The sequence below is a fragment of the Engystomops pustulosus genome, chromosome 9, assembly GCF_040894005.1.
Source record: "Engystomops pustulosus chromosome 9, aEngPut4.maternal, whole genome shotgun sequence".
Lineage (NCBI taxonomy): Eukaryota > Metazoa > Chordata > Amphibia > Anura > Leptodactylidae > Engystomops > Engystomops pustulosus.
In genome coordinates, this window is record NC_092419.1 from 35,052,359 (window position 1) to 35,062,194 (window position 9,836).

Genomic DNA, 9,836 nt, shown 5'->3' on the forward strand with positions numbered 1-9,836 from the left:
TAATTAATTCAGTTTTTCTATGAATTGAACCAAAAAGTCCTAAAATCTCATGTGTCACAAATTAGCATCAAAAACTGCAACTCCTTTCTCCACTTGTCAAATATGAACAGCAACTAGACAAGTGGACGGGGTCTTAAATAAAAAAAAAGATCAGTAGTATTTATTGTATAGTAAAATGGCGCCAATTTTTTAACAAGTCAACAATTCAGTTATCAAAATTTAGCACATTTTATAACTGAATTTTTTCCCATGTTCATCGCTGTCTCTCCTTGTCAGAGCTGGTGAATGTGAAGCTGAGATCTTACCCAACATAGAGTCTCTTGGTGATATCTATCTATATAGCCATGTAATATAACTGTAGCAGCCAATCACACCTCAGCTTTCATTCATATCGAGCAGCTAATAAAATAAAAGCAGCGCTTATGTATAACAATGGGACATAGTTTGGCATATGTTGGGCTAATTTGGACCTATGGATGTATATGGCAGGTATGAGGTCACCACCTGGACACTATTATACAAATGGGTTTGGGTTTAAGCAGAAACATTTTTGTCGGTCCTATCAGAAGTTGATATACTGATATATGAGTAACTCCCGGAATAGAAGAGAGTCAAAAGGGTTAAATTTGCCATATTTAATATAAATTTCTCATCTCTCCATCATTTATTATACAAGATGGCCGCTCCCTGTACTGGGTTGCCTTGGAATCAGAATCCTCCCCATTCAACTGAATTCTAAACATGATGTCAAACCCGCTGTGATGTCATCACTGCTATATAACTCCCGCTCTGTACCCATAATTCTCTGAGGGTTGTATAGTTGAGGAGCGGAGAGTGAAGAGGAGATTTTGTTGCTGTTTTACTGACGAATGATGGAAAGATTCTTTGTAAGTAGACTTTATTTACTGACGGATATCAGGATTCTTGTTAGTGGTGAAATTTAGACATCAGGAAATAGTCGGTCCGATTGTAATGTAGATAAGGGGAATCCTGGGCGGTGTCATACTGGGGCTCCTTGGGCCCACCAGATAACATTATTCTGGAGGACCCTCTTCACATTTATCTAAAAAAAGACCCTTTCAGCTTCCAAATTTAGTTGTCTTCTGCTGTATCTATGTAATCCAGTATAAGGTTGGAGCCTGGGCCCGCCGGAGGATCCTCCGATCCTCTGGTGGGACAGTCCGACACTGATCCTGGGGAATAGCTGCTCTCATTTTTTGGTTTCTGTTCTACATTTGGGACATTATTGATAGCGCTGTGTGTCCAGAGGAGCAGGAAGAAGATTTACCCCCAGACCCCTGTCCCTAAAGGACATATTTATAAAACATGGTGGCATCATATCCAGGTCCTGATGTCCCCTCCACCCAATCCTGGTTATACTGAGGTCCTAGATCTGTCATTAGGGTGACATTGAGGTGTCTGGGAGGGTGAGGGGAAGATCTAAACCTGTATCTACTGTGCACGAGTTATAATATGTCACCCCCAGACTGATTCTTACACTCCCCTTGCTGATAACAGTTTAAAATGATAAACTTTATGTGAAGAAATTGCAAAAATTGTATAATTTACTCAAAAAGACCCCCTTGAGGAAGCGACGGCGAAACGTGCGTCGGGGTGCTGTGGTGGTGGTCTGGTAACCTAAAACTATATTGGTAGGCACTTGAAGGGTATATTACGCCCTGGTTTGGGCATGTGATTACATCTTTACCTCACCCTTGTATGCCTGTATTTGATATCCCATTGTGGAATGTATTGCATTGTATTTGTGACCACCACCCTTTGTGTTGTTGTTCTTGTGGTTTTATCATGTTTTTAATATATTCTTTGGAGTGTCGATTTGTCATAATAAAGTTGATATTGATTTCATAGTCATATAGCAATATTGTCTTTTGACAGTTATTGACTAACTAGATCTTGTATACTACTTTTTGGTATTCATCTTTTGATTGGTATAGGGATCGCTATAAATTGCAGAGGGTATCTTCGTTGGTATTCACTGCTGTATACAGCCTGGTATTACCCATAATGCTCTGAGATATAGACTATGTGATATTGAAGATGTTCTAGAGCCGTCTACTACATCTTTACTCATTTCTGGTTATATCAATGTCTCTTTCCACCAATGTCCTCCTATACTCCACTAGTGGTCTCCACCATCTCCGCTCCTGAAGGTCTATGGTTACTTTGCATGATTCCTTCTGGAGACGTCTCCATCATGTGGAGCCACAAATAATTTCACTGACCCGAAATTCTGTTCTTCTCTCTCCCCTATAGGATAAACTTACTGGGCGCACCCGTGTCCAAGTCCTGTCCCGCAGGGCACTGGAGCCGGAGGCTAAGCGCGTTTGGATTAAATCCTACAACGATGGGGTAAATAATTCTAGAGACGTCATCAGCCATCACCACATTATACATAACATGTGATATTGGGGTTATCTGGGGTTCACCTCCTCCATGACATCTTATCAATAAGATGTCATTGATCTGAAAGTAATGTTTCTATTTTTATGTCCCACAGCTAGGTCCTTCTCCAGCCTTCTATAATTTAGCTGCTGCTGCACAGGATGGACCAGGAGAGCTGATGCCGGAGTCCCCTGAGCCCTGCTGGATTGTTAGATCGGTAAGGAGGCCATTACTATATAGTCATGGACTCACCATGTCCCATAACTGCTGCTGATGCTATTGATGATGATGATGGAAGTGATGATGAATTGAGGGAAAATGATTCGAATTTGACAATTAATATGTATTGACAGGAGAATTTCCTACCCCTGGATCCGGCTCCTGAGTGTAGTGCAGAATCATCGCCGCTAGACTTGGACTGCATCATCACGGTAATGTCTCTTCTCCTCTATGATCCACACACGACTTATAGACAATGGGGCAGATTTACTAATATTCTCCAAAAGAAAGTGCAAGATAAACTAGAGCGTGTTATCAAGTACATGATTTACAAATTTAGGTGTAATAGTTACCTGGTGTCCGCTGTACGTTAGATCCAGGCACCGTGACTGTGGCAATCTTCTTATATTTGTTATCTATGGCCTCCTTCCTTCTAAATTCAAGTTTTACAATTATGCCAATGAGCCTATAGAACTCTTGGGGTTGTTACCAGAGACTCTCTGTGCTGCAGCTTCACAGACTATTACACTGTCTTCCCCGCCTCCTTCTCCCCCAGCACTTCCCTCCTGGGGAGGACACTGGGTAACGGTCTGTGAAGTTACAGCACAGAGGGACACTGGTAATACCCCCCCCCCCCCCCCCCCAGATCGCTTCTGGCTCATCAGCAGAAATATAAAGGTTGATTTTAGAAGGAAGGAGGCCATGGATAACACATGTGTGTATGAGTAATTGATCCTGGTTTATCAGGATGGAATTTGATGGCAGATTTAATATTAGGATCTCAATAATTAATTCCGTTTTTCTATGAATTGAACCAAAAAGTCCTAAAATCTCATGTGTCACAAATTAGCATCAAAAACTGCAACTCCTTTCTCCACTTGTCAAATATGAACAGCAACTAGACAAGTGGACGGGGTCTTAAATAAAAAAAAAGATCAGTAGTATTTATTGTATAGTAAAATGGCGCCAATTTTTTAACAAGTCAACAATTCAGTTATCAAAATTTAGCACATTTTATAACTGAATTTTTTCCCATGTTCGTGGCTGTCTCTCCTTGTCAGAGCTGGTGAATGTGAAGCTGAGATCTTACCCAACATAGAGTCTCCCGGTGATATCTATCTATATAGCCATGTATTATAACTGTAGCAGCCAATCACAGCACAGCTTTCATTCATATCGAGCAGCTAATAAAATGAAAGCAGGGCTGTGATTGGTTAATATGGGTAACACTACTACAAACAGCTCATGTATAACTGCCTTATGTTTAACAATGGGACATAGTTTGGCATATGTCAGGCTAACTTGGACCTATGGATGTATATGGCAGGTATGAGGTCACCACCTGGACACTATTATGCAAATGTCTTTACTATAGGCTGAAATATTTTTGGCTGTCCTATCAGAAGTTGATATACTGATATATGAGTAACTCCCGGAATAGAAGAGAGTGGCGGATGTGTGTACTGGATACCAAAGCAATAGAAACTTTCTCCATTTACCCAGGTTCTAGCGTGATGTCATCACTATCACTGCAGTATACAGCCTGGTATTACCCATAATGCTCTGAGAGATAGACTATGTGATATTGAGCCGTCTACTACATCTTTACTCATTTCTGGTTATATCAATGTCTCTTTCCACCAATGTCCTCCTATACTCCACTAGTGGTCTCCACCATCTCCGCTCCTGAAGGTCTATGGTTACTTTGCATGATAACTTCTGGAGACGTCTCCATCATGTGGAACCACAAATAATTTCACTGACCCGAAATTCTGTTCTTCTCTCTCCCCAATAGGATAATCTTACTGGGCGCACCCATGTCCAAGTTCTGACCCGCAGGGCACTGGAGCCGGATGCTGAGCACACATGGATTAAATCCTACAAGGACGGGGTAAATAATTCTAGAGACATCATCAGCCATCACCACATTATACATAACATGTGATATTGGGGTTATCTGGGGTTCACCTCCTCCATGACATCTTATCAAGAAGATGTCATTGATCTGAAAGTAATGTTTCTATTTTTATGTCCCACAGCTAGGTCCTTCTCCTGGGTTCTATAATTTTGCTGCTGCTGCACAGGATGGACCAGGAGACCTGATGCCGGAGTCACCTGAGCCCTGCTGGATTGTTAGATCGGTAAGGAGGCCATTACTATATAGTGTCTAGCGTGTTATCAAGTACATGATTTACAGATTTAGTGTGTGGTGTCCGCTGTGTGTACAAGTTTTGGTGCTTTTCCATAGTAAATCTGGACTCATGTTTATAGTTGAATGGAGGATTCATTTGCTTTCTATCACTCTAAATTTCTGTGTATCCAAATTCTCAACAGGATGAACCAGAGAAAAGAAGATCTACTGGATCAAGATGGAGACAAAGGCTGAGGAGCCTCTTCTGCATGGTGAGGAGATCTCCGTCTAGGACATGTATCTCAGCCTGGTGATACATGTCGTGTATCTCAGGATCTCATTCACAAGTGACTGGACTGGTGATACACACATCATCATCAGCTTTCTCTCATGTTTCCTCTGTAGTGCCGGGAATCAGTGGAGGTGACTCCTTCCACGCCAGCTCCCAGCAGACCGAGCACCAAGGACTTCGGATGCCAAGTCACAGAGGAAGAGCTCAGCCTTGGGCCAAAAGTCACCTTGATCCATGTGAAACCCAAGGACCATTCCTTTAAGGTTGACGCTTCAACCCAGGTCGATGAGGATGAGTTCTGAGGTAGGTGGAACGCACATCAGTACATTGTGACAAGGACAACATCAGGGAGATCTGAGATTCTGCAGATCGGAGTCTTCAGAACTTGTCCAGTGACTTCTCTTGTCCCGATATCACACACTATTTTACTATTACATGTCTAGAGCTAAGTTGATGCTACTGCTGTTTTCCTCTTAGTTTGGAAAAGTGCATTATGGGAGCTCATAAAATATATTTATAACATACACTGACTGATTTTTGGCTTTTGCGTTGGATTATATGACCTAATGTGAGACTTTCCAATGAAGATAATCCAGAGATTTCTTTTTGCAGCTTTCATTCTTGACCTGTCCTGACTACTCTGCACTTCGTCCCCAAGGATAAGAAGATCTTCTTGAATTTTGACCAAGACGACCTGTAACCTACCGAACCTGTAAGTCCTGATAGTCTATACTCTGCCACATAGATGGAAACCTATCACTTCTATACTAGTGATCAGTCCATAAGATTTTCCCATCTAGGCCGATGTCCATGTGGTATCATCACTGCTACGGACAGTTAGCTATGGATCATTCCAGGATGGCCCCAGTCTTGTAGACATGTAGCAGCCACTTGATGAGGAATGTATGAAGTGATATATCTTTGCTCTTTCATTAGGCCAATAGACGCGTCCTCCCGCCCCTGGTGTCAGAGCTGGACGTCTATGACAATGGAGATCATGATGGATGTTCTGAAGATAAGAAGAACTTGAACATCTACACAAACCTTTGTACTGAGGTTTTTGACTTTTGACCATAATTCTGCTGTAACAGAAGTAAAGATTATCCTAACGGATTATGTCAGAGCCAGGAGACTCTATGGTCTGCTGTACTGGATCCATGATAGGCTCCACTAAAAGTCACTTTCTGGTCTCTCCTTGTCCGCCTTTTCTATACATACACAGTACAGGGGGATCTCCCGAGTGTTATACATAGTACAGGGGGATCTCCCGAGTGTTATACACAGTACAGGGGGGTCTCCCGAGTGTTATACACAGTACAGGGGGGTCTCCCGAGTGTTATACACAGTACAGGGGGGTCTCCCGAGTGTTATACACAGTACCGGGGGTCTCCCGAGTGTTATACACAGTACAGGGGGATATCCCGAGTGTTATACACAGTACAGGGGGGTCTCCCGAGTGTTATACACAGTACAGGGGGGTCTCCCGAGGGTTATACACAGTACAGGGGGGTCTCCTGAGTGTTATGCACAGTACAGGGGGGTTATCCCGAGTGTTATACACAGTACAGGGGGGTCTCCTGAGTGTTACACAAAGTACAGGGGGGGTCTCCCGAGTGTTATACACAATACAGGGGGGTCTCCTGTGTGATACACAAAGTACAGGGGGGTCTCCCGAGTGTTATACACAGTACAGGGGTCTCCCGAAGGTTATACACAGTACAGGGGGGTCTCCTGAGTGTTACACAAAGTACAGGGGGGTCTCCTTAGTGTTATACACAGTACAGGGGGATCTCCCGAGTGTTATACACAGTACAGGGGCATCTCCCGAGTGTTATACACAGTACAGGGGGGTCTCCTGAATATTATACACAGTACAGGGGGGTCTCCCGAGTGTTATACACAGTACAGGGGGGTCTCCTTAGTGTTATACACAGTACAGGGGGGTCTCCCGAGTGTTATACACAGTACAGGGTGGGTCTACTGAGTGTTATACACAGTACAGGGGGGTCTCCCAAATATTATACACAGTACAGGGGGTTCTCATGGATATTATACGGAGTGCAGGGGGGGGGGTGTCTCCTGAATGTTATACACAGTACAGTGGTCTCCCGAGTGTTATACACAGTACAAGGGTCTCCCGAGGGTTATAAACAGTACAGGGGGGTCTCCCGAGTGTTATACACAGTACAGGGGGGTCTCCTGAGTGTTGTACACAGTACAGGGGGGTCTCCCGAGTGTTATACATAGTACAGGGGGATCTCCCGAATGTTATACACAGTACAGGGGTGGTCTCCCGAGTGTTATACACAGTACAGGGGTATCCGCAGAGTGTTATACACAGTACCTGGGGGTCTCCTGAGTGTTATACACAGTACAGGGGGGTCTCCTGAGTGTTATACACAGTATAAGGGGGTCTCCCGAGTGTTGTACACAGTACAGGGGGGTCTCCCGAGTGTTATACACAGTACAGGGGGATCTCCCGAATGTTATACACAGTACAGGGGTGGTCTCCCGAGTGTTATACACAGTACAGGGGTATCCGCAGAGTGTTATACACAGTACCTGGGGGTCTCCTGAGTGTTATACACAGTACAGGGGGGTCTCCTGAGTGTTATACACAGTACAAGGGGGTCTCCCGAGTGTTATACACAGTACAGGGGGGTCTCCTGAGTGTTATACACAGTACAGGGGGGTCTCCTAAGTGTTATACACAGTACAGGGGGGTCTCCTTATTGTTATACACAGTACAGGGGAGGGAGGTTCCCGAGTGTTATACACAGTACAGGAAGGGTCTTCCGAGTGTTATTCACAGTACAGGGTGGGTCTCCCGAGTGTTATACACAGTACAGAAAGGGTCTTCCGAGTGTTATTCACAGTTCAGGGTGGGTCTCCCGAGTGTTATACACAGTACAGGGGGGTCTCCCGAGTGTTATACACAGTACAAGGGGGTTTCCTTAGTGTTAAACACAGTACAAGGGGGTCTCCTGAGTGTTATACACTGTATAGGGGGGGTCTCCTAAGTGTTATACACAGTATAGGGGGGTCTCCTTAGTGTTATACAAAGTAAAGGGGGTGGGGGGGTCTCCTGAGTGTTATACACAGTACGTGGGGGGGAGGGTCTCCTGAGTGTTATACACAGTACAGGGGGGTCTCCTAAGTGTTATACACAGTACAGGGGGGTCTCCTTATTGTTATACACAGTACAGGGGAGGGAGGTTCCCGAGTGTTATACACAGTACAGGAAGGGTCTTCCGAGTGTTATTCACAGTACAGGGTGGGTCTCCCGAGTGTTATACACAGTACAGGAAGGGTCTTCCGAGTGTTATTCACAGTACAGGGTGGGTCTCCCGAGTGTTATACACAGTACAGGGGGGTCTCCCGAGTGTTATACACAGTACAAGGGGGTTTCCTTAGTGTTAAACACAGTACAAGGGGGTCTCCTGAGTGTTATACACTGTATAGGGGGGGTCTCCTAAGTGTTATACACAGTATAGGGGGGTCTCCTTAGTGTTATACAAAGTAAAGGGGGTGGGGGGGGGTCTCCTGAGTGTTATACACAGTACGTGGGGGGGGGGGGTCTCCTTAGTGTTATACAAAGTAAAGGGGGTGGGGGGGTCTCCTGAGTGTTATACACAGTACAGGGGGGGGGGGGTCTCCTGAGTGTTATACACAGTACAGGGTGGGTCTCCTGAGTGTTATACACAGTACAGGGGGGTTTCTGAGTGTTATACACAGTACAGGGGGGGTCTCCCGAATGCTATAGACAGTACAGGGGGGTTTCTGAGTGTTATACACAGTACAGGGGGGGTCTCCCGAATGCTATAGACCAGGGATCAGGAACCTTTTTGGCTGAGAGAGCCATGAAAGCCACATATTTTAAAAAGTTATTCCGTAAGAGCCGTACAATATGCACATGCCCCCAAGTAGATAGGTAGTCCCAGTGTCACGGGTGCCCCTGCGATCTACGTCTTGGATCGCAGGCACACCCGTGCCCCTCTCCGTGACTGCTCCCCTTTCTGAGCTCACTCAACTCACCACTTTCCGGCTCCCGTCCGGGATTAAAAGGGCCAGTGTGCCGCTGATTGGCGCTAACCACTTCCCGGCTCAAAGCATTCTTCGCCGAATCTTAGTGCTTAATGCCTATGAGGAAGCTTTCCACAGTGTTTCCTTCCCAAGTGTTGACCTCTCATTGTGACTCCGGACCTGTTCCTGATTCTGCTCCTTAGCTACCAGCCCTGATCTCTAGCTTCATCCCTGACCTTGCGTCATTGCCACCTGTCTTGACCGCCTGCCTGTTCTTGACCACAAGACTGCCTAGTGATCCTGTACCTCGACCTTGGCTGCCACTGTGGACAAGTCGCTCCTGTGGAACAACCTGATGGTACCACGCTGCAGCAAGACCATCCTGCTTTGCGGCAGGCTCTGGTGAAGACTGCGTGACACTTAGATTCCGGTCCCTGGTGTCTGCTTATATCATTGTCTGTGGTGGTCCAGGGGGTTCACTACTCCAAATCCTGACACCCACCACATGCATCCCAGTAGATATTTAGTCACAGTAAAAAAAAAAAAAAAAAAAAAAGGATATTCACTTACCAACGCTCCCTGCAGCCAGCTCCTCATAGGTCACATGCTCTTCTCTTTGACTTAGGCTTAGACGATGGTGGCGATGGCGCCTTGGTCGTACAAAGGGCGTAGGCAGCGGTAACATTGCTGCTGTGTCCAGTGATCAGTCTAACAGACACACAGCAGCCATCATTATTTATTAAAGGTCTGTCTGAGAGCCAGATGCAG

At 45.3% G+C, this 9,836-nt stretch overlaps 1 protein-coding gene across 1 annotated transcript; it reads left to right on the forward strand.

The window, feature by feature from the left end:
- The first annotated feature begins 814 nt into the window (after positions 1-814).
- On the forward strand, positions 815-6,235 carry LOC140076997 (uncharacterized). The gene is made up of 10 exons (XM_072123821.1): positions 815-887; positions 2,275-2,370; positions 2,519-2,620; positions 2,757-2,834; positions 4,418-4,513; positions 4,662-4,763; positions 4,957-5,025; positions 5,159-5,348; positions 5,658-5,757; positions 5,982-6,235. The coding sequence occupies exons 1-8, from the start codon at positions 870-872 to the stop codon at positions 5,345-5,347; spliced, it is 750 nt and encodes a 249-aa protein (XP_071979922.1). The 5' UTR covers positions 815-869; the 3' UTR covers position 5,348; positions 5,658-5,757; positions 5,982-6,235.
- The last annotated feature ends 3,601 nt before the right edge of the window (positions 6,236-9,836 follow it).